At 34.2% G+C, this 25,747-nt stretch overlaps 2 protein-coding genes and 1 pseudogene across 2 annotated transcripts; 1 reads left to right on the forward strand and 2 right to left on the reverse strand.

The window, feature by feature from the left end:
* Positions 1-2,273: 2,273 nt before the first annotated feature.
* LOC111400097 lies at positions 2,274-17,395 on the forward strand (annotated as a pseudogene).
* A 4,872-nt stretch (positions 17,396-22,267) lies between these two features.
* LOC111400098 (cysteine-rich and transmembrane domain-containing protein WIH2-like) lies at positions 22,268-22,913 on the reverse strand. The gene is made up of 2 exons (XM_023027547.1): positions 22,812-22,913; positions 22,268-22,763 (listed from the first exon to the last, which is right to left on the reverse strand). The coding sequence occupies exons 1-2, from the start codon at positions 22,911-22,913 to the stop codon at positions 22,422-22,424; spliced, it is 444 nt and encodes a 147-aa protein (XP_022883315.1). The 3' UTR covers positions 22,268-22,421.
* A 2,164-nt stretch (positions 22,914-25,077) lies between these two features.
* On the reverse strand, positions 25,078-25,747 carry LOC111400013 (dirigent protein 5-like). The gene has a single exon (XM_023027490.1). It carries the CDS (start codon positions 25,725-25,727, stop codon positions 25,179-25,181), a length of 549 nt encoding a protein of 182 aa, XP_022883258.1. The 5' UTR covers positions 25,728-25,747; the 3' UTR covers positions 25,078-25,178.

Raw genomic sequence — 25,747 nt, forward strand, 5'->3', positions numbered from 1 at the left:
TCCTTTACTTCTCTAAATGTTTTTGCTAGAGTATTTTGAAGTTATAGGCACATGCTTCAAAATCCACATACAGAGAAATCTGATGTGCCCTTATTAGCGCAGTTGCAATATCAATAGATAGCATAGTTGCAAGGCTTTCTTTCGTGTGCATGCTGCCATGTGATAGCAACCAATTAATGAGAAATTTTGATGAAAATTTTTTGGGCATGATTATTATTTTTTATGCATATAACATGTAAACCAAAGTTTTATTCACGACAATAAAGTTTTAGATGTTAAGTTATTATTAGGTTTTTATATAGCTCTGTATATACGACTCATATCTTTGAATGGAATGTTGATATTAGAGAATCGATTACTTGATAATCTTATATTCGAGGCCTCATTTGAGGTTTTGATATATTGTTGTACATTAAGAGTAATAGAAGCATCTTCAGTTGTATTATATGTGATGGAGCTCAAAGTTGCCCACGTAGAACACAATCAAACATGAACAAGACTTGTAAAAGAAGGATAAAGGAAAGGAGAAGGGGGGAGGTATAGAAGACTGTGGAGAAGATATAGAAGAATGGGGAAGAGTAAAAGAAGAGAAAACAGATATGAGAGAGGAGAGAAATTGGGAGAGGGGAAATTGTATTTTATTGAATAATCAGGTCTAATTATTACAATGCTTAAGTCCATTTTATATAAGGATTAAACTAATCTAATTTAAATAGGAAGCAACTAATAAAAATACTCAAAAATTTATTAAATAAACCTAAATACTTTTCCTCAAATACGAATATAAACTTCGGAAAGTCTTCATGTAGTATATCTAATATGATCTCCGTTAGTTGCGGTTTAAGTCATCTTAAAAAATAATGTGACATGTCAAAAACTGCAACTATTTAATAAGATATTATTTACTCCTACACTTGAATACTTATCTTAATGATTTAATTGAATAAAGGGTTAAATCAAATATCAATATAAATTGAGAATATCATATGCCCACAGGTATGGAGATCTTTTTATCTGGTATTAAAGACGACTTTCTTAAATTCATGGTATTTTTACTACTTGTGTCTTCAAATAAGCAAGTAAGGGAATTTAAAAATTAATACATATTGGTTCATTCAATGGAAAAATAGTCTTCTTCGTGTTGATTTATGCATTTTTCTTAAGTAGTGGTTCCCAGTTTTTTGAATTCAAATATCATCGTCTTTTCTTTTTGTGAGCCTTGTTGCCTCCGCTCTTGTTCTAGCTTCGGGAAACCTTTGCCTTTGGCCATGTTCTATATTTACATTCCCCCTCAACTGCAAAGGGGATACAGGTTCCTAGTTTTTTGAATTATAATATTCACACATTATTTGTTATGGGGTGTTCACTTTTTCCTTGAAGGAGAAAATTCTTACCTTGGGTTATGGAACTTGATTGGTCACTCCACACATAATCAAGTACATGATAGTAGATAACTATTTTTTTATTTTATTTTGAAGAACCTTATAAATGAAGCTTTTCATAACTAACAAGTGGAGAGAGAAACTGTCAGATGATCGTCTTTTTATCGAGATCTCTCTTGATAGAAATACTATTATTTTCTTGCACCTTTTAAATAGTATTGGAAGAACATTTCAATTCAATTTTCATTTAATGTGTGTAGAGAACATCTGTCAATTTTTCTCAATTACCGATTTGAATCTTGATTGTAGTTTGGAATACTACCTCCTTGAATTTCTCAAGTTNGAGAACATCTGTCAATTTTTCTCAATTACCGATTTGAATCTTGATTGTAGTTTGGAATACTACCTCCTTGAATTTCTCAAGTTTAACTATGCATACTAGACTACACCTTGATATCTCTACTTTTCATTTTTGTGTGATTCATGCTGGTCACTCAACTTCAATATGTTTTGAGTTGGTAAAATAATAGTTTGACCATTCCATATAAAACCATTATCAAACTCTTGAAATCTGTGAACTGGCCAATGAAATTTTTGACCCAACTTATGTATTAGCCAACATACACAATTTTGTTAGGTGCTAAAAAATATGAATCTCATGTTTATTGTTTGAAAAGGTAAGTCTTCCACTGTGGCAGATTGGCCTCATTCTGTGGGCTATGTCTCAAATTTAACTGATCAAGTCATGAATTCCATAGGCTAGGTTACAAATTTCACTAGTGTGGCTACTGATAACAGAAGGAATAGTCAACTTACAGTTAAACATATGAATTGGATGATTAAATTGAAATTAAAATATAATTTGTGTGATCAATTTGAATAAAGTTAAAGATGAAGGATCAAGATACCTGTAAGTTAGATGGCATACATAAGTCAAATTTACCAAAACAAATGAATTTGTTTTTCGTTGGCAAATTTCAGGTGGAGATAAAAGATGATCTCTTGCCAAAATTCAATTGACTTCATAATTTTTATTAATGAATCTGTTCAGAATAGTCCAAAAATATCTCAAGACTTTGCAACACATTTGGTTTAGGCGAGCAACAATTCGCACTTTCCTCTCAAGATCGAAGAGAGATGTTTACCCTCAAAATCCACTGTGGACTTCCCCCAACCCTTTAACACCACTGTCGCCTCTGTCTCCCCCAAGAATCTTAACAATTTGAAGCCGGCAGAACTCAAAGGCGTTATCCACCTCTTTCGGAAACTTTCACACACCTCCACTGGTATCACCTTTTCAATCCAAGTGCCCGCTCAACCATACTTTTTGTGGTGCCTGTGCGCAACTATTTCTCCCCAGATGTCTTCCTCTGCTTCTGTGAATCCTACCTCACTCATATCTCTAAAATCCTCTTCTTCAGGTATCTTTATTTGAAATTCCCCACTGCATATCCTATGTGAGCGTGTATGTATATATGGAAAGAAAGGCAATAATTGAATTTATATGACGCAGAAGCGTGTATTTACATGTGTGCCTAGTGAATTAATTACACTTTGGCAAGATAGTGGAGCACAGAACATCATAGGATGCACTATGTACAATGAACTTGCTGACTTGTTCTATGGTGAACATGTTTCAACCATAATTTGACGCTAAAAGGTCTGTTAAACCCTAAATGACTCAAGAGGAAATGGGCTAGAAAAGTAATGGTTATTTGTAATTTCTGTTTGAATTCATGTGGTATGCCAGACATGCTCCATGCTTTCTGTTTATATATTTTAACAACATCCTTACAAGAATTGTTGGATTTTACTATAGCTATGTTAAAATAATTTCTAATTGGAGTGCAAATGGTTATTTATGGGCTGCTAAACAATTAAGCAACGGAAGTTATGTCGAAAGGCAGAATCTGTTATTCTCACTTGAGGTTGGATATACAAAATTTGAAATGTCTTCAGTTTCCAGACATTGTTATGTAATTTGAGTCATTGCTGTTGTTAATCATAGATATTAACATTTGATTGAACTTAAAAAGTTTGGTCTCCATCTGTACAACCTCCAATATATATGTGATATTTTCTTGATAAAAGATTATGACTGGCCTTCATGGCTGTTATTATGCATTTGACTCCCCGGATGTGCGATTGAAATAGACAACTAAGTTTCATTCATGGTTGTTCTTACTTAATTTATGCAGTAATCTTATTCTTATTTATGTTCACACATACAAGTGAAGGGTAGTTCTCTACTCTAGATGTTTTTGTAGTGTATCATGAAGTTTATACACGCACATCCTTGTTTGCGTGATAAAAGCGTAATCATGAGAAATTTGCTTTAATAAAAATGTATATGCACTATTATTGTTTGTATATATTTATTTTGATAAAGTTTTTACATGTCAAGATGTTAATTTGGATGTATGAGCAAGGCGCGAATGAAATGTTGATAACTGAGAAATGATTACTTGATTATCTTATATTTGAGACCTCGTTTGAGGTTTTTAATATATTGTGGTACTCGTACTTTAAACATCTATAGTTACAATAATCTGTCATGGAGCACAAAGTTGCATTTGGAATCATCTTTACAATAATATGACATCTTATGTAGTGCAACTAATTTAAGATAATTATATAGTCCTACATGTAAATAGTTATTTTATTGATTTAATTGCCATAAAAATGGTAAATCAAATTGAGAAATATCCTAGGTCCACAGGTAAGTCTTCGTATTCGGTATTACTAAATTTTTTTCAATGCACTGTACTTTTATTACTACTACTACCACCACCACCACCTTTGAAGGTTGGAGGTTAGATTGGTTAATTCAATGGAAAATAGTCTTCATTGCATTGATTTTTTTTCTCTTATGTTCCTAGTTTTTGAATATGAATATCATTTCTCTTTCATTCTTTTATGAGAATCAGGCCATGCTGCTTTTGCTCTCCTTCGGACCCTGGGATTTTTTTTTTTTTTTTCTCTACAGCTTTAATTTACCTTTTTTTCTCCTAGGTTTTTGAATGATATTATTCGAATTCTAATCTTATTGGGTGATACTTTTTATTTGGAAGGAGAAATTTTTCCTAATTTTGAGGTGCACGGGCCTTCACTTGTCTCTCCTTGCATAATCATGTACGTAATAATAGAGGACTATTTATGAGTCATGGGAAATATATCCAACCACTTAATAAGGGTTCAATACCAAAATATGACAAGGTCAATGACTTTATAAAGGCTTGAAGGGTAATTTTCAAGTTTTGACGAAATGGTTGATTAGCACCTTAGTGAAAAGAGATTTTTGGATATGAATCTTGCCAATTCTCAAGTATGTGTTAGCACATAATGGAAATGAGGAACAAGTGGGAAGATACAATATTTTCTACTCCACAATTGAATTTGTAATGAAAAATTAGAATATTACTGTCTAAATAACTCCTCCCCTTCCGTAATGGATTGGAGTTATATGAGGCAGAACTAAACTCTTTCTTGATGAAAGTGATTTTTCTTGGTTCTTGGGCACTGCAGTAAATATGTGTTCTTTCTTCCTTCTTTTTGATGCGTTTGTTTATTATCCACATTTTGAGTATTAGCTTGCTTAGATGTTGTTGTTGTTATGAATATTATTATTTTTGATCTGTGCATCGTAACAGAAATGATGGAGTGGAGGATAGGTACAGTGTGTTGATCAGGTTAGAAAATCAGTTTTCCGCTGCTGGGTTTTATCTAAATTTCAATGGCAAAAAATTCAAGCCGTCTGAGGTACTGTCTGATCTTAATACTGCAAACACGCATTCATTTTCTTTTAGAATGAATGCTGTCTTTCAAATTTTATTTTAATAATGGACTTTGCTACAAGTACATTGGGGGCTACCCCCTATTGGAGGGAGTGCCTGGCCCACCGGCACCCCCTCCAATAGGGGGCCGCTGGGTGTCCATTATGGACACCCTTATGTAGCCCCCAATGTTCAACAAGAATTATCCTTTAATAATTTGGTTGAATTTTCAGGTTGAGGTTTGCCATATGTATTTTGCCCAATCAGTTCTGTATACCACGTCAGCAGAAATTGCCACTACTCCTCCGTCTGGCTTTGCTGAGTTGCCCACTTGCCCGGTTTGCCTTGGTCTGTCTACCTTGCTAGCATATGACCATTATCTGCATGCATAATTAAAATTGTGTCGGTGCTTCTGTACATTTTCATCTTCTTTTTTTCCTTGGCGCATCTTCTCGACATATTTTACTACTGTTTCATTTATATGTAACAAGAAGATATGTGGTAATGATGTCCACATTTTGTTGAAAATATCAGAGAGATTGGACTATGATACTAGTGGAATACAGAGTACAATGTGTGACCATTCATTTCAATTTTCATGCGTTTCGAAGTGGACCCACTTGTCTTGCCTGGTAAGTTTATCTACCAATTTGCTTTTTTGTTTTTCATTTTTAATTTCTTGTTTGTGTTCATGGTGCTGGGTGTTCTATTATACCACTTCAATTATGTTTTATTTTACTATTTTTAGAGAACATAGGTTGATTTGTTACTGATTTAGATTCCAATTGACCTACTGGCAACTTTGGCTGATCTATATGCTAATGTGCTGGATAAAGAACTTGAATCATTTGCTTTTCCTTCTTAAGGGGAAAAAATCTCTTAATATTTATGTAGAAATCCCGTATCAATTATGTGGTGATTGTAATATTTTGTCTGCATGATCTACATCCCTATTAGATAATAGACTGCAGATGTATTCACCAAAGGGCTACAGAGAAATATTTGATGATTGCATCTGCAAGTTGGATATAATCAATAACTACGATCTAACTTGAGGAAGAGTGTAGAAATCTCGTATCAATTATGGGGTGATTGAAATATTTTGTCTGGGATAATTAGAGTTAATTTAGGAAATAATTTTTTCTTCCCTAGGTTAGATTATCATTTTCCTCTCTTTCTTTATTGTATTGTAGTATATATTTGGAGGTATGAACAAAAAACGGGATCAAGAATTTTCTTCTTTATTTTTTGATAATCATACATCTCTACTTACATCCTTTTATAATACAATAATGAAAATAAAAAAGGAAAGAAAATCTCCTGATTTAGAAAAAATAATTACAGCCTATAAAACTACCAATTAGTGCGCATAATGGAAAGATTTTGATTTCTTCCCGATTTCCTACTCTCCCCCTCAAGTTGGACTGTAAATGTTGATCATATCTAACTTGTTGATGAAATTGTTGAAATTTTGTTGAGACAACCCTTTGGTGAGCATATCTGCCCGTTGTTCCTTTGTAGGAACATATACCATACAAATGACTCCGTCTTTAACATTTTCTTTAATGAAACGTCTATCGATTTCCACATGCTTTGTTCTATCATGTTGGACTGGGTTGAGTGAAATGCTGATGGCTGCTTTATTATCACAATAGAGTTTCATTGGTAACTTCATTCCAATCTTCAATTTCTCCAAGAGCTTCTTTATCTACAATCCTTCACATATCCCTTGTGCAGCTGCTCTGAATTCTGTTTCGACACTGCTTCTTGCCACTACATTCTGTTTTTTACTCTTCCAAGTTACTAAATTTCCCCATACAAAGGTACAGTAACCTAATGTTGATCTCCTGTCTTCTACTGATCCTGCCCAATCAGCGTCTGTAAATATTTTTACTTCTTTCTTTTCACTTTTCTTGAAGAGCAATCTCTTTTTCGGAGGAGCGTTTTAGATACCTGAGAATTTTGTATATTGCTTCTAGGTGAGCTTCCTTCGGTGAGTGCATGTGTTGAGTTACAACACTGACCGCAAAATCAATGTCTGGTATGGTGTGTGATAGGTAGATCAATTTACCAACCAGTCGTTGGTATTTGTCCTTTTCAACTGGTCTTCCTGTCTTTTCTGTCATTTTTCCACATTCTATTGGTGTGTTGCTTGGCTTGCAGCCAAGCATACCAGTTTCAGTCAGTAGGTCAAGGATGTATTTCTGTTGTGATACACTGATACCTCTTTTCGATCTTGCTACTTCCATACCCAAGAAGTACCGCATTTGTCCTAGGTCTTTTATTTCAAATTCGGTAGCTAGACTTTCTTCAATTTGTCCATCTCAGCTATATTATTGCCTGTAAGGATTATGTCGTCCACATACACAATTAGAATTGTTATTTTTTTCTTCAGATTGTCGGTAGAACATGGTATGATCTGACTGTCATTGGTGATAACCTTGATTCCTCAATATTTACGAAAATCTGTTAAACTAGGCTCTTGGTGATTGTTTAAGCCCATATATTGATTTCTTGAGTTTGCATACCCAGTCTTTTCCATCCCCATTGTTGAACCCTGGTGGTATTGTCATGAAGACTTCCTCTTCCAATTTTCCATTCAAAAAAGCATTCTTAATATCCAGTTGCTGGAGAGACCAATCTAGGTTGGCCGCTAGAGATAGGAAAACCCGAATAGTGTTCAGTTTTGCCACTGGTGCAAATGTCTCCATGTAGTCAATACCATATGTCCATGTGTATCCTTTGGCTACCAGTCGAGCTTTATAGCGTTCTATAGTCCCATCAGCTTTATACTTCACATTGAACACCCATTTACAACCAACTGGTTTCTTACCCTTTGGTAACTTTACCATATCCCAAGTTTCATTTTTTTCTAAGGCATACATTTCTTCCATTACGGCTTCTCTCCATTTAGGGGTTTCCAAGGCCTCCTGAATATTCTTTGGGATTTCTGTATTGTCAAGGTTAGCAATAAAAGTACTTAACTCTGTAGATAGAGTTTTATGAGACACAAATTTAGAGATAGGGTTGAGAGTACATGACCGAGTTTGTTTTTTGAGAGCATTAGGTAAATCGTCACTTGGAGATCCAGATTTATCGGGTAGGATTTCATTAGTCCCTATCATCGGTTTTGACTCTTTTGGTGTTTCAGGTGCGAGGTTTCCTTTGTACTTTGTATTTGGCCTCTTTGAGTAAACTAGCATCTCTTTGTCATTTTGTTTGTCTGCATCTCCCCCAGTGTTCAAGTTTTCTTCTGTAAATGGCATATTTGACGTGACCTGCTCAATATAGGTTGGTTCAAGAGGGGAGAGAGGAGAGGAGAGATCAAAGTTGAAGAACTCTTCAAAGAGCTACTCTTCACTCGAATTCTCCCCTTGAAGAGAGGGCTTTTGGAAGTGGGGTGTTTGTTCAAAGAATGTGACGTCTAGACTAACAAAGACTCTTCTTGTTGATGGATCATAGCATTTATATCCCTTCTGAGTGGGTGAGTATCCAATGAACACACATTTGAGTGGATGGGGTTCTAGTTTATTTCGATGATGTGAGTGAATATGAGTGAAGGCCAACATCCAAACACTTTTAGAGGTAAGTTAGAGTAAAGGTGAGAGGTATGGAAGTCTGTTTGGAATTTCTGAAGCGGTGGGTCGAAGAATAGGGTACGACTAGGCATTCTATTGATGAGATAGGTTGCCGTTAGTATGGCATCACCCCATAATAGTTTTGACATATTTGTAGTGAACATTAAGGCATGGACAACTTCGAGAATATGTCTATTTTTCGTTCTGCAATCCCATTTTGTTGAGGGGTATTGACACAAGAGGTTTGGTGGACTATCCCATATTTCTGTAAATAGTCTCCTAATGTAGTATTGAAATATTCTGTGCCATTATCTGTGTGGAGTATTTAGATTTGTATCTGAAATTGTGTTTGAATCATTGAATGAAACTTGATAAACATAGAGCGGACTTCATATTTTTCTTTTAATAGGTAGACCCAACATAATCGGGTATGATCATCTATAGAGTTAGAGAGTTTTATACTCTCTTTTCCTGCAACAGATGAGAGGGAGTCATCTGCGATTTTGACTTTAACATTTCCAACACAAGTTAAATATGAAGAAAAGAGATGATATACATCCGTTATATGATCGGATGCTCCCGAGTTGACAATCCAGGGAGTTATAGATTTTGACGTGATACATGAGGTTATCAAGAAATTCCCTTTATGAGCTAATGAGTTTGAAGGACCATTAGGAAGAGACTAACCCGAAGTTTGGAGGTTGGAGAAAATCTGGTAAAGCTGTGCTAATTGTTGAGAATTGAGTGCACCAATTTGAATAGGATTGATTTTGGCCTCGGCTTTATATCCTCAAATCCTCGTGCTTTGTCTTGACTTCCAATCGACAGATTTTCCATGTAAATCCCAACATGTCTCTTTTCTGTGCTCGGGCTTAAAACAATGTTCACACCAAGGGCGGTCACGTTGTTTTCGGCTTGACCCATTTAATGTTCCTTTGGTTAATGTACCCATAATTTCAGGTGCCTCCAATGAAATAGCCTAAAAAGAAACTGGCCCAACAATTAAGAAAAAAGAAGGCCCAATCACTTAATTAATTGAAATAAGGCCACTGAAGATCAAGGAATCGAACGCCGACAGTAGCCCAAATATCACGACACGGCACCGACTGAAAAACTGGAGAGACCACTGCAAACCTTGCGATGGCGCCGGAAAAGGGGAAAATTGCCGCAATCAAGCAACCCTAGAGATACTGAAATCGTGGAATCCAACAGAAGACACCACAAAAAGACGCGATTCCACAAAGGTGACTGAACAGCGCGAGCCAGAACGCTACAGGTGATCACCGAAGACTGATTTTTGATGAACGGAGGATCTACTAGCAGAAAAGAAGCCACCAACTGAACTCAGAATCGTGGTCGACGACAAGGAACCAGCGACCGGTCAGACACAGTGCCGGGACTAGACAATACCACGGGTTCGAACACCGCTCTAATACCATGAACAAAAAACGGGATCAAGAATTTTCTTCTTTATTTCTTGATAATCATACATCTCTACTTACATCATTTTATAATACAATAATGAAAATAAAAAAGGAAAGAAAATCTCCTAATTTAGGAAAAAATAATTACATCCTATAAAACTACCAATTATTGCACATAATAGAAAGATTTTGATTTCTTCACGATTTCCTACAGAGGTGTAAGAATTGTGTACTTCAATAGAAAAAATCTCTTCATTATTTTCTATAATTGATATGTTCACTTAATTGTGAGCGTGTTTCAAATGTAATTTGGTTATGTAAAGAAAAGTTGTTTCTGTGACAAAATTCACTTAGCCCAGAAAAGCCTAGCAAATCAAAATATATTGAGCACGGTTTTTCTTAGTTAAAAGTACTTCAAATGAAATCAAGTTAATGGTCTCCTAGAACATATTGATAATGTTGATCCATACAACGAGTTATTTCTTGTTACTAGTCAAAAAGTAAACGTGCGTTGCACATTGTTCTAAATTGCTTTATAAGTGTCTGAAAAGTAATAGTTGAAGATGCCTTAATTTGGTAGATAGTTAGGGGGGGATATGGATTGTTAGCTGAATCCTTAATTATAGAGGAAAACAAGGGTAAATGCAAGAATTGAATATATAGCATGCATGGCCAGTTTCTTTTGTAATAATAATTGTGAAGATGAATATATTAATTAAAATGCTTATTCATTTGAAGATTAATGACTAATGTGAGATGTAAAATAAATCTCCAAAGTATTGTTCATTTATTTTTTTTTTTCCCACAATTTGAATTGTACGGCAAATTTGTTTGAAATATAACATAAACTTTCTCATATTAAATTATAACTTCATTAAATTATAAATGATGAAATAATATGTGTGTTTCGCATGGATGTTTCGAACAAAAATAATAACATGTGTATCTTAAATGATAAAATAGCAAATGTGTTTTGAGACGATATTTAGAACAAAAATACTAATATGTGTTTCTCCAATCTAAATTAATATTTAATCTTCTATTTTTAGTTTCTTGCTTGGGTGGATTCCTTCATTTATCTCTTTTGCATCCACCTTGTAAACTTCTTCGACAATCAATTTCTTTCGCGATCTTTCTTCTATTTTCTTCACATCCATCTTCACCAAGAATTTGAACTCTTTATCTTCTGATGACATTAGCTTCTTGTAATACTTACACTGTTCCTTTTTGTTGGTCTGAGAAGAAAATACCAATACATGTTTTTTACAAAGATGGGTTAGTCACCTAATTTTAGTTAGAAGCAATATAACATGTGGAAAACACAAAATCTAAATTATAATTTTACCTTTAAAAGAGTCTCGGCGTATTCAGTCACAGTACATCCTATGAAAGATTCGTCAGCATCAAAGATTGTGACGTAAACTTCTTCATCACCATTTGAAACGATGAACCTCAGCAAATACTTTCTAGTAAAAGCTATGTCTTTAATTTCACATATTGTACATGTGACAGTTATTTTATCTTCCTCTGGATAAACTCTTGCACTGCACCCATTACATAATTCATACCATGGATTGTTCTTGTTTTGAACCTTTACAATCTTACCTATGAAAGCACAATACAATTTAGTCATACTATTTGTAATAATATCATGTAATTGTACGATGCCAGCATCCATCATCCTCTTTGTAGGTCCCAATAGTTTGTACAATCCTCCACCACATAGTAGTTTTTTAGTGCTAAAAAAAAAAAGACAATATAAAGAATCTTTCAGCTATATGAAAATCTATTTAGACTTAGTAATAATGTAAATATAATCATCATGACTAAGTAAACCATGCTCACCTATTTTTAATAGCAATAGCTTCTTCAAGTTGTGGATTGATCTCAATGATACTAATATTTGAAGTGGAGATGTTTAGTTCATCTGTTCGATAGACGTTAGTAAGAACATGGCGTGGGTTGTTGATTTTAGCATACAACTCTTTTTAATATGATAATAAAACAATAATTACAAAGTATCACCTTCATAGTAACTTGCTTTCACATTCAAAGCTGCAATAACTGGCGTTTCATGAACAGTGCCTTCCATAAACTTTCCTTCGTTGTTTGCCAAATCTTCCCACAAATATAATTTCATTGTATTAGATCTGTACTAAGAACAAAACTGTTTAGTGAATAATATTATATAGTTTATCTTCTTTTTATTTGATTAAAAAAGTTGTTTGAATTTATGGATGATGTTTACCCACTGTCTAGGAGAGTCACTTCTCATTTCTTCGTTGTTCTTTCACTTGGCCTCTTAACGTTGATGATGAACGCAGGTTTTACTTTGACTACCAATCCTATAATATCTGAAAACAAAGAGAAACAAATTTTAGTGAAAGAATTTATTAGCCAATGGACAACCTTAAATATCATGAATTTCTACACCAATGGTTTCACTAATGTCATGTGGAGTGTCCCCCTCCCCCCTCCCTTCTTCAACAAATAAATAGCTTAATAAAATAGTACCTTATATAAAATGTGGATAGAGTATTTTGAATTTTAGAATTAATACTGAGTAAGACTTTCTGAACATGATTGTTAACTATGCATTTGATCGAAAAAATATAATTACCAATCATGGTATCTCCGCTAGCAAAATTTGGTACTTCATTGAATTGAATAAAAGAGTTTGATATCTTATAGCATATGCGTTCTTCAATCTCTTCTACTTCCGTTGTAGTTGTGAAAGACAATTCGACTTCATCGTTTACATTTCGTTACTTCCCATTGACAGGTCTTACGCTTCCATTTCGTATAATGAAAGATTTTCCCTTTTCAATTATAGCATCGACTTTTTGAATTGCACCATTGAATAACATGGCTTGAATTTTATATCCCTGTAGAGAAATCACTATGTTACTTCTAACATGCATGATTGAATAAACTCAAACATGAATATGCAACATAATAGTTACTCCATTACAATCAAAACTAAATTAAAATAATCTAGTATAGCATAAATATACGGCTCATGTCTAGCGCAAATATTTATTCATCACAACCTAAGTGGTCAGATTAGTACCTATAAATTCAACAGTTTTAAGACACTTACATAAAAGCCTTAAACCTGGCTTTTATTGAAATATATATAGATAAAACACCAATCTTTCTTGGCTTAGTTTTGGCTAATTTACAGATCCCCATGACCATCAAAATAAAACAAAATAGCGTACTCCCCTTTGCCTCTGTCACTCCAATTGTCCGTTCCAAAAGTAAGGTCAGAGAAGATTTCATCGTGGCAAAAATCAGTAAAGTGCATATATAAATCAGTAAGCTGAACTTCCAATTCAAGTACAATACTTTATACGCACCATAATTTTAACCATTTCTTTGAAAGACTTGAACATCTTAATACCCAGATTAATGCATGCACAAGTATGCATAAAGTGACATGATATATATGCACAAGGTAAAAGCTAATAAGCCGTTGTTAACAAATAATAAACCATAGCCACTTACTGTGCCATTTATTCAAGTTTCTGCCTCCTAAACTTGACCATTCCAAAAAATTTAATGCACCATTTCCCATGTCAATGCATAAACTCTCACATGCCAACTTGCACCACCTAGAGAGCCATCAAATGAGTAGAAAACTATGAGAAGCAAATGATCGATCTCTCTAGCTCATGCCTCCCTCCAAAATGGTACATTACCTGATCACCAAGCGCAAAACCCTAAAAGTCACTCTTCCATTCCCACATACACACACATCTAATCCGCCATCACGTGATACCTCATGATTCAAAGTTTACATTTTATCCAGATATCTGCTTCCAAAATCTAATGACCATAAACCTAGAATTTACACGCGTGCATCTTTTCTGACTTAGGCATCACAACTGCACCAAACATCTGTATCTTGGTGCACTCAACACACTGGTTTAGAACTATATTACTATCCACTGTGCTATCCTATGCTTCTCCAGAAATATCCATTTCTAAAACCTCATCACCAAATTTCCACGTTCACACAATTATGTAAAATACTTATATAGTCTATAGTTATCTATACACAACACATCCATGCATGGCGGGCAATGTAAACCTCCAAGACCAATGCAGTACCTCGTGCATTTCACAATGTAGTTTTTATAATTCAATTCACTAATTCTTAGTTTATATATACTTAGAACATAAATGATTATTGTTATATATAGACCCACACCTACTGGACTTAGACAGTGTGCCCTTCCACAAAAACTTGTGTTTCATATATTCATAAAGCAAAAGACTTTTAGAAACACGTAAAGATATGCAGGGGATGAAATATTTATGCCATGTCAGTATTTGAATCTCGAAGATGAATTCAGAATTATTAAATATAGTAGTAGATATATTACCTCATTGTCAATTAGGATGATCTTCAAAAGATCAAATTTTTCAGTATTGTTGGAGTAAGATTCGACTAAACCCTTTCGAACTACCGTCACTTTAATGGACCATTCACTTTCATATGCCGATAAATCTCTTATAACCTTTGATTCCATGATGAAGGAGAGCAAAATATTTGATGATATGATTGAAATGTAACAACCACGAATTTTAGGAAATAATTTAAATAGTTAACGGGTTAGTTCATTTATGTCCGTATCATTATCCCTTTAAGTGTGCATTCATGCATTTAGGTAATTTATTTTTGACTTTTTACAGTTTTCCGTACAGATGAATTGATTTTAATTTGAGCATTCATGCATGGACTCCTTGGCTTCTACAATCATCAACCTACCAACCTTTTTTTTATCAAACATGTCCACTATCATTTTTTCATTTTGGCTCATTAATAGAAGAAAAGTGATCGTTGCCAAGTCTGACTGTTAGCATTTTCTTATACTGATTCATAAAAATAAAAGGACTGCAAATTGAAAGAAACGAAGAATTGGTTATGTAAGAACTGACATCATTGCTTGTTTCTCTATAAGATATTTCTTTTTTTTGAATTCTTAAATAAATTAAGAGGCTGTTTGGGAGTGATTTTGAGAATTGATTTTTTGACCGTTATGAGAAAAGTGGAGTCCACCTATGAGAGAAGAAGTCAAATATGACGACTGGAATAGTAAAATAACGGTCAAAAAATCAATTTTTTGGATGAAAAAATCGGGCCCAAACAACCCCTAAATAAGCAATATACACTGCCAGCAAAATTAAATATTTATTTATTGCAAAAGAGGTAGTAATGACAAACCAAGAGTCAAATGTTGCGGCTGTGAGGTGAGGCAACTTGTAAGACAATTAATTTGGCTCAAACAGGGATGGATATAGGTAGGGGTAGAATCGTCCAAAAAATGATTCTCCCCTTATGTGATATTCAGTATATTATAGATAAATGAACTAGGAGTACTCGATAAATCTGCTTTGTCTGTGGATTAACCTTCCCTCCCCGGGAATGAGCCCCAATAGGTTGGTTATTCACTTTGACTGTAGAATGCTAGAGTATCAATTATTGATGTAAGCTTAGTGCTGTATGATGACGTCTGACAATATTGCATCTATTGTTTTATTGTTGTTGGCAGGTTTGTCGGCTTTGTCAGCAACAAGATGAGAAACCAGCCTGTGCTGTGTGTGGAAATTTAAACAACCTCTGGGTCTGCTTGATCTGTGGTTTTATAGGATGTGGAAGGTAAAGGAGACTTGGTTTTAGTTTTGACGGCCTAATTTTTTATATCCATGTTGTTTTTCACTTAATCGTGTATATTTTGCATCATTGATGTGGAAATGTATCTGATTGATAACATTATGTGCAATATAGGTTTGAAAAAGGTCATGCTATTGGGCATTGGAGTGATAAACAACATTGCTTTACGCTTGAAGTAGAAAAACAACAAATTTGGGACTATGTTGGAGAACGATATGTTCATCGACTAAATCAATCAAAAGGCGTTGGCAAATCGGTCATGATAAATTCAGAGTGTAATTCCATTGGAGAACGTGGCACTTGTGGGTGTGATGGAGGGGAAGAATTAGATGGTGCCCTATTTGGCAGCAAAGTTGAAGTGGTAATTCTTATTCATTTTCTCACACAAAATACATTTAGTTTTGTTGAAATTACATATATCTGCTTTATTTTTGATTTGATTGAGACAGCCCTTGGTTAGATGACATTCATAGAAGCATTTTGGTGGCCCAAGGCTGGATTTGTCATTTTGAGCATTCCGTTGTATCAAAAATGTCAAAGACGAAATCATTATTAGCGATGATCTACATTGTTTACTTTATTTTTATTAACTTCTTGTGGTTTGAGTGCTGGATTAATGTGTTAAAAGTTTTTTCTTGTGGCAATAGATTTTGGATGAGTACAACCATCTTCTAGCAAGTCAGCTGGAGATTCAGAGAAAAGTAAGTGGAAGCCTGTATTCGCAATTTTTGGCTATTGATCATTTAAATTACACATGTTTGTGGTTATTTTGTATGTTAAACCCACCACCTGTTGTTCAAGTATAGCTAAAACAACTTATTCTTGTTCCTAGAAATTTAGGGTGACTTTGGTATATTGTTACATCAACTGGAAGATTAACAGTAATTAGGTTCTTTACAACATGCCATTTTAGTATTGGTCTACCCCTCTCTCTACTAATCCATTCTACTTAAGATCGTATAACTCTTCTAAGTGGAGTTTCTTTGGTCTCTGCTAGACATGTCCAATCATCTAGGTTATCTTTCCTTTAATTTATCCTCAATCTCTTCCCACCCACCACTTGTTGGCAAATAATTTCATTTTTTTTTATCTTATTCATTTTAGCATGACGACACATGCATCTTAGCATCCTCATTTCCGTTGCATTCATCTTATGAATTCTGTCTTTTAACAGCTTGACATGTAGTACTAGTATAGCAAGTCTAAAGCCATTCAGTATAATTGGGCTTTTAACCTAAGATCTTCCTTCCACACAGGATTCTCGTTCCATTTTTTGTCGAGCTAACTTCCTATTTAACCCCTTCTACTCTATTTATTTAAAAATGCTATTAGCGAATTATATACATCAAAAAGCATCATCTTGAGTTTGTACCGTAAGTTAAAGGGCTTAAAGCTGAACCTTGATGCAAACCTCTGTTGATACTGCTGTTATGTCTCACACTTGTTATAGGTCCATCGTATGCATCTTTTATGGTTTTGATAGTATGCCTATGGTTGAGCCCCATTTATTATTTATTATTATTTATTTTTTTGTTGAAAGTGGGTTTTGTAACAGTGAATTTTTGGAAAATGTGATTAAAAAGCTGGAGAAAGTTTTGGATTTACGTGCAAAATATTTTATTCGAAGAATGTGTGGTTAAAAATGAGTTTAGGGAAAAATTGAGTTTTTAGATAATGGGTTCATGTAGAAATCCCGAATCAGTTGGAGGATTATTGTATTTTATGTATATGAAACAATTAGTGTTAAAGTTAGGAAAGATTTTTCCTCCCTTAGTTAGAATATTACTTTCCTATTCTAACTTTCCTTTTCTCCTACCCTGTATTGTATATATATTGAGGCAGGTTGTACATTAAGAACATTGAGAAATAAAGAATTAAATCTTTTCTCATCTTGTCTTTATGTTCAAACAGGAACTATATAAATTTATTTGCTCTCTGGTACCAACAATAGCCCTTCCATGACACACTGTCATTAGCATTTTCTAAATGAACAAAAACAAAATGCATGTCTTTGTTTATACTTGTCCATCAATTTTCTGAGGATGGAAATAGTTTCTATAGTAGACCTTTATAACATAAAACCAAACTAATTTATGTTAAGGATGAAGTTTATCCAATCCTTGCATAAGGATTCATTCACTTCTATCACGAAGAGGAAATTTATTTTGAATAAACTATTGTCTATTTTGAAATGTTATAAGTTGTAACACCAAATCATAACCCACCCCAAAGCTCATTAGTGTTACGTTCTACATTTTGATTTCCCATGGCCAAATTTTCATTTAATGGGACCCACAACTTTTGGTAGGGATTAAAATCTAGATTTTAATTTAAGTCGAAGATACTTGCCAAGACACATTGAAGAAATATCGCCAGCCCAATCACAGCAAACATTTCAAATTTAAATCATAGCCACCCCATGCATACTTCCATCACAATCACAATGAAATGAGTTGCTGTAAGCAAATAATATAAGAAAATATAGCCTATTTAAACACGTATCAAAAGTAAACTTTATCTGCACTGCCATCTTCACAATTTCCTTTCATTTATTTCTAACTTTTTGTCAAACATACAAGCACATACTTGTCAAAAAAAACCCATCCTCGGAGAAGAGAAACAAAAATGTTTATCCTTACGTGCAGCTCGCACAGGAAAATGTATGGGATGGCGCATTTACATCCACGATTTTTATATATACATCCTCCTTTAAAATGATGATTGAAAAGTCACTATGAACGCTTTGCTATGTCAAATTCAAATTTAAATATTACCAAGTTTACGTTCTAGTCAATTTATTATTCGATCTTACTGCGGAATTGATTAATCAAAGTAACACGTCACTCTAATTAATTGTCTAGGTGATTAAACATACAATCCAATTAATTCCTATGTTGAAGACTTGAACTGCCGGTTTGTAATGCGTAAATAATAAACAAATCAACACTCACAAATTTGATGACGGAGAAACCTCAATGTGCGTAAAACTTCGAGATTGCTCCAAACCTCAGTAGTTTTTTCATTATTTTAATCTCAAAATCAACATTGTCAACTAGTTAGTTAATCATAGTTTAGTTTAGTCTAGTCTAGAAAGTAGAATAGCAAACAATTTTGTGCTAAATTTTTGTAGTTCAAATTAATAATAGGATTAATTCGAGTCAATTATCGGTCATATGGTTCTCATGGAAACGATAATCTGAACTCTCTAGCCCTATTTTTACTACAACCGAACGAGTTTTTGACGTCGTTATGAAGAATTGTAGTTATATTTATTGATTTTAGTTAATTCTATTACTATACAAATCTCAAATGAAACCTTTGAATTACTAGAAAGGTTGTTCTTTACCGATGCTCTGTTTCCAAAGCCGAACTGATACTTCGTAAGGAAACAGTTGGTATCCATGAACTTGATGCCTATAAATTTCTGTCACCACAAATAGCCCGCAAAAATAAAATAAAATAAATGAATAAATCACTTCAGTCAGTTAAGGCAGGACAAGCACAAATAGGTTTATCATTTATGAGAGCTGCGGCGCGAATCGTCATATCACCGAATCAGGGATGGATCCAGGATTGAATCTAAGATTGAGCTATAAAATTTTAAATCAGACTACTACATGGAAAAAAAAAAGAAAAATTATACGTATCACTTGTTTAAAAATAATAATTCCTAATGTATTCTTATACTGCATTTTTCTCAGTATGAAAAGTTGCTAAAAAACAGGTTAATCAATTTGGACAGCTAAAAACTTCCCATAGACAGACAACAATTACGTACAAATTAAAGACAATATCCCATGATTTTTGTCCTAAACTTAGAAACCCATTTTCAAAGTTCTCTGCTTTCTTTGTGTGAAATCAGAAATGCACAATAATACAAGAAAAGGGAAAAAATCTGTGGCACCGATCAACCACCTTCATCACAACGGCGAAATTTGTAGCATCAATATCATTTTACGATCTTTACCCCTATACCCGTGTTACTGGTGTGGACGATTCACTATCGGCTCATGCTCGGGGCGGAGGACTTCCTCTAGTTGGCCAGAGATTAGCCAAAGTAGCTGAGGCATGTGGAATGCAATTTGAATTCAATGGTGCTGGTATGTGGGATGTGAGGTCCAACTCGATAATCTTCAGGTTTGTCCCGGAAAAGCCTTGGCCGTGAATTTTCCTTACATGCGTCACCACATGCCGGACGAGAGTTTGAGCACCGCAAATCATCGAGACCACCTTCTAAGACTAGTTAAGAGCTTCTCACCCAAGCTCGTAACCCTCGTTGAACAAGAATCTAATACTAGACCGCCCTATTCTACATTTTCACATCCCAGATGATATATATTATTGAATGTAATGTATATGTTGTACAATTATTTCCTTTTTTTTTTTTTTTTTAAGCACCAATCGAATATGTCTTTTTAGGTTGCATTGATCATATTCTTAGATGAATTTAAGTATATATATTGTACACGTAGGTGAGCACATGCTTGTGATCCGGTAGATTCCATCAGACTCCCATAGCGTTCTTATTTCACGTAATGTAACGGGCTGTTGAAGATGCAACATTGAGCATGGTTGTGATGTTTGTCTATACGACATTGACTCCAGGTTAAAGCTAGTTAACATTTATAGGTGTTTAAGAATCCCGCGTGCATTACATCCTGTCTAATTTGTACAATATTAAAATTCGATGTGATAAATGTAATGTGTATCTTACACAAGATGCCCTAACATGTGACTAGCTCTTATGCATTTTTTGAATTTATTCGTGTAGTGAATATGAGTACAAATAAACAGTAATATGGCATTCAGATTGTGTATATCTGCTATAATATAGAGATCTGCATTTTCATATCTAAAAGTAAATAATAATATTTAGAGCCTTTAAATTTACGTCTTAAGTTGCATATACGGTATACCGATATGATATTTCCCTGTCTTCGATTGGTTGTGTATAGAAATTAAAAAACTGAGAATTTTATTTTATTTTATTATGTAATTACATGATTATTCTTTCCTATTTCCCCAGAAGAATAGATTGACTGGCACAATCAATGTGATCAAAAACTTGATGTGATAGTTTGAACGCCAAACTGAATGATGAGCAGAAGGAGATGTTCCTAAGTTCGTGCTTTGGTCACTTCCTCCAAAACAGCGAAATTCGAATTCAACATCCGATCATCCACAAGCTACTGATGCTGAAAATTAGGCAACCAAATGAGAATGAGAATGAGATGTTTGATCATATCACTGTAACTACTTTTCATTACATGTGATCCGAACATTGATGGATTCCATTGCCTGTCATATTCAAAACAACAGAATTATGAATGATATGCAATGTCATGTATTCAAGCAATGTATCAGAATAAAAAAAAATTCAATGCATCTGATCTATAAATTAATGGGGATCAGAGAAACCGAAATATTCAGAAATCTTGCAGTACTACAGAATGTATATAATCCATGATCTGATTAATCTATTTAGCCAGATATACTTTTGTTATATATATTTATTTTAACCACCAATATCGTACGATTATATGATTACATAATCTGAGCAATTCTAAGTTCATATTGGTTGTTTCCTCGTATTAGAAATTATTGCATATATCAGTAGTGATGTGTTGAAAATCCTCGTGTGAATTGTATTAATTTCAACCAAATAAAATCACATCTACCATAGGTGATGTGTGTGAATTGCAGTTATGTAAACTGTAAATTACGTTATTATGGCTATGATATTAATCTGTGATTAGCTTGCTGTGAGCCTGTGAATCATGCCGATAGTCTTCATTGCAAATAGCATTATTCATTTTGAAATATGTAATATTTATGGTATTATATGAAATACTTTATTTTTCATAGACAATTGCGATTTTTTTCCCTAAAATAAATAAAGATTGGTAAATATACCAAATCATCGTGGCAACTGTCGATTCATATCATTCTCCCTTCATACAATTCCGTGAACTCTCCTAACTTGGCCGCGTTTCGCTCGATCTTTATTCTTGAAATGTCATTTTCCACTGTTTTGGTCGAAATACTACCATAATTGGGTAATTGGCGAAAAACGTCCCTACCTTTCGAGATTATTGTGGAAAACGTCCCTACGTTTCATTTTTGCCCTTATTTCAACATTTCGTTGCGCTGAAAGTCATTTTCACTGTTTGGGAACGTAAAATGACAATTATGCCCTCTTATTCAAAACAGAAAACCAAAAAAAAAGAGAGAAAAATCCAGAACAAATTGTAATCCACCCCTAAACTTTTAATAATGTGTAAATGAGTCCCCAATACTTTTTTTTTCCAAGTCAAGGTCCAAATTATTTAAAAGGGCAATGAAAAACACAAACAGATAAGAATTAAGAAAATTTACATTCATGAAATTGAAAAGGGGAGCCAATAACATTTTGCCTTTCGGTTAATTAAATCAAATCCCCTCTTCACAATTATTTAAAAGGGCAATGAAAACACAAATAGACAAGAATTAAGAAAATTTAAATTCATGAAATTGAAAAGGGAAGCCAGTAACATTTTGCCTCTCGTTTAATTAAATCAAATCCCCTCTTCACATGTCATTCCTCGTTAAAAGCATGCATCCAGAAGAGAACAGCAGTGCAATGCAACCAAACAGCCTTCCATGAATTTGGCACTACTGTTAGATTTATTTTGAGGCAGCGGCAAAGCAGCGTATTGTGGAAGATAGCCCTGGGGCGGGTAGACTTGTGGTGGGTAACCTTGAGGCGGGTAGCCGGGTGGCGGATAGGCATCCTTCGAGTATCCTTCCGGTGGATAACCTTGAGGAGGAGGAACTCCAACAGGGGTTGATTCTAATTGTAGTAACTCATGATTTCCTAGAATTGAATCTGGGTTGCGAAGAGAGTTCAGATTTCTGGATTTTGAAGAAATAAATTTTAAAGAGAGAAAATCGTTGTGTGATATTTATAAATGATATTGAGAATAACAAAAAAATACCTTATGTTCTCTTTCTCCCCATCCCGAACCAACCAATATTTTTTTGGCTTGAAAGGTGGCAATGGAAGGGGAGGAAGAGAAGAGAAAGTATTTTTTGGTCATTTTCAATATTTTAAGTATTGGAGACTCATTTGTACTTTTTTAAAAGTTTAGGGATAGGGTTGCAATTTGTTCTGAAATTTTTTTGTTTTAAATAGGAGGGTATAATTGTCATTTTATGTTCCAAAACAGTGAAAAGGACCTTCAGCGCAACGAAATGTTGAATTAAGGGCAAAAATGCTAAAAAATGAAACGTAGGGACGTTTTCCACAATAACCTCAAAAGATAGGGACGTTTTTCGCCAATTACCCAAATACAATTTGTTCTTTGGTCGTGGTTTGCACTTCATTTTTCAATAAAATAGTGAAATAACGGTCAAAATTTTGATTTTTTTGGGTGAAAAATTGCTACCAAATGGGGCATAATATTCTTGAAATGTCACAACAATTTTTTTTTTTTTTAATTTATTAGGTATAATGGCCACATACGATCGCTGCTTGAAATGTCATAAAATTTGTTGTTTCTAACAACGGATGAGATGTAGTGACTAATGCTATGTAAATATCAATATTTGATAATTTAAATTTAAAAATCATTTGCATGTAACCAGGTAAGTTGGGGGTCCTTTCCAATTGAGTTGGTAAAGAATACGCATTAATAATTGAGCCCTTGTTTGGTACACATTTTTTTCAAAATATATTTTTTTCTCTCTCTTATTTTCAACCATACACTCTTCAATAAAATAATATCACACGCAAAATTAAAATTTTTTCTTATTTTTTAACCACACATTTTCCAACAATCACTATTACAAAATGCATTTTTACTATGAAAATGAGAAACAAACATGTTCTCATTGTTGGTATCAAATTATTTTTTTGCACGAGGAAAATACGTATCATAATTGAGTCGGAATCAAATCATTGCTTGTGAGACGTTGGGGCCTTTTCTGATCAAAAGTTATTGCATACGTAACTTTGAATAAAAGAGTCAAAAAGAATAACAATTACATGTGATTGCTGGTGGATTGAATTGACTAGTCTTGCAAAATCAGCTATATTTTTTCCCAGGGAAATTTCATGAATATTGATGGAAAAAAAATTGTCTACTACTTGGAATTCAACAAAAATGTTAGAAAAAATATGCTAAAACTTTAAGTTGTCCATTTTACAAAAATGACCACATTTTTGGACAGTTCAGACATCATCGTTCATGATGGAGTTAGGGTCACTATTGAGTGGTTAAGATTTTACATAGAATAAAGCTTCTAAGATTTTACATAGAATAAAGTTTCTAAGCTCGAGATTAAATTTCGGGCTCCGATCTAGCTGCCCAAAATTGGCCCCTGATGATGTTTGGGGTGGCCCCTACATGAAAAAGATCAAGGGCCGCGGTGCAACCATCTCGGCCCTGGAGCAGAACTAGCATGGTCCTTTTACATATTGGGGCGGCTTATGCATTCAATTCATGTCTTTTTTATTTCATTGGAATAAGGGATCTCAAAACTATAGAACTATATACCATCTATAAGAAATATTTGAATCTCATTTAAGTTGTATTTAAAATAATTCGATTAAATTTTGATAGAATTATAATTATAACTATTAAAATTAAGTTAACCTTTTTCATTGTGTGATTGGGAGGGTATCAATGTCATTTACGCATATAAAGTGGAGTGTAATTGATTTTTCTAACGTCATTTATGTATATAAAGTGAAGTATACCTTCAATTATTAATGAAAACCTTTCCCTTTCATGTTATACGTATGTTCTGAACAACTTGACACATGAGGCCCGCTTTTGTTTGAAAACTTAGCAAATAATGAGAATTAATGAGTTTTAATGGAGCCAAATGGGGCTTAAAAACTCCTTGTTACCAAACTTTCCAAATGTATCGATAGGGCCAAACATTGGCCAAACTAATATCCATTTAGGCAAATATGTCCTTGCCTAGTTGCTTCTCTTACTGGAGTATTGAAGAACACGGTATACTTATATGAGAAAATAGACACTCAAAATATTAGAACCTAAAATTAGTGAAAATGACCCGTAAAAATATAGGTTGTTCAATAAGATCGAATACTATAAACTCGGAATGCATTGGTCCATTCAACTCAAAAGATTGAGAGGTACAATGTTCTTGATGAAAATCCGGCTGAGTTAGAAACTTCTTACTTATTCGAAGTGAATGATCACATAGTATACTTATATAATATGAGAAAATAGACACTCAGAAGTCAAAACATTCCATTATTAATACTGATAATAACTAAGACTTGCATGCCATACTGCTATGCAAAATTAAAACCATATATAGCTAACTTGTACCTAAGTCTTATAGCATTCATACAACTTAATATCCATCTGGAGTCTAAAATAGAAATCACCCTGGAAATCGTCTGTTCTAAATGTTACAATCCCTCTGGCCATGAAGAAATCGCCGGTACCTCCAACTACCGAAAGGTCCCGAGTTTTCTCCGGCAGAGGGTCTGCACCCATGATGTTTAAAGTCCCTTTATACTCAGAAGAGTTGAATATCAAAGTGTAAGCAAACCAGGCATTGAAAGTGTCCTTCTTGTCATAGAAATAGAAGCCTTGAGCTCGTGCTACCGGCGGTGAAAGAAGATGACCGTCTTCCGTCATAGGGTCATCGAAAATGACCATCATGCCAAAATGGGAACCAAGTTGAGTGTCATTTGTAACTTTTGCAGAAGTCGCATTTGCAAGATCTGTGCCATTGAATAGGATGTCATGGTAATAGAGAATGATTCGCTTGCACGGTTCATCTGGTTTTAGTGTCTTGGAAAGGATAGAAACGCAAGAGATTGTGAGGATAAAGAGAAGAATGTAACAAGATTTTTTCACAAACTGTATCATGCTATGGCTATGGCTATGGC

Source organism: Olea europaea, chromosome 9, assembly GCF_002742605.1.
Source record: "Olea europaea var. sylvestris chromosome 9, O_europaea_v1, whole genome shotgun sequence".
Taxonomy (NCBI): Eukaryota; Viridiplantae; Streptophyta; class Magnoliopsida; order Lamiales; family Oleaceae; genus Olea; species Olea europaea.

Coding starts and splice junctions, on each gene's coding strand:
- LOC111400013 (XM_023027490.1), bottom strand. CDS start 25,727: ATGATACAGTTTGTGAAAAAATCTTGTTACATTCTTCTCTTTATCCTC.
- LOC111400098 (XM_023027547.1), bottom strand. CDS start 22,913: ATGACCAAAAAATACTTTCTCTTCTCTTCCTCCCCTTCCATTGCCACC. Junction 22,764..22,811: donor GGGGAGAAAGAGAACATAAG/GTATTTTTTTGT, acceptor TCACACAACGAT/TTTCTCTCTTTAAAATTTAT.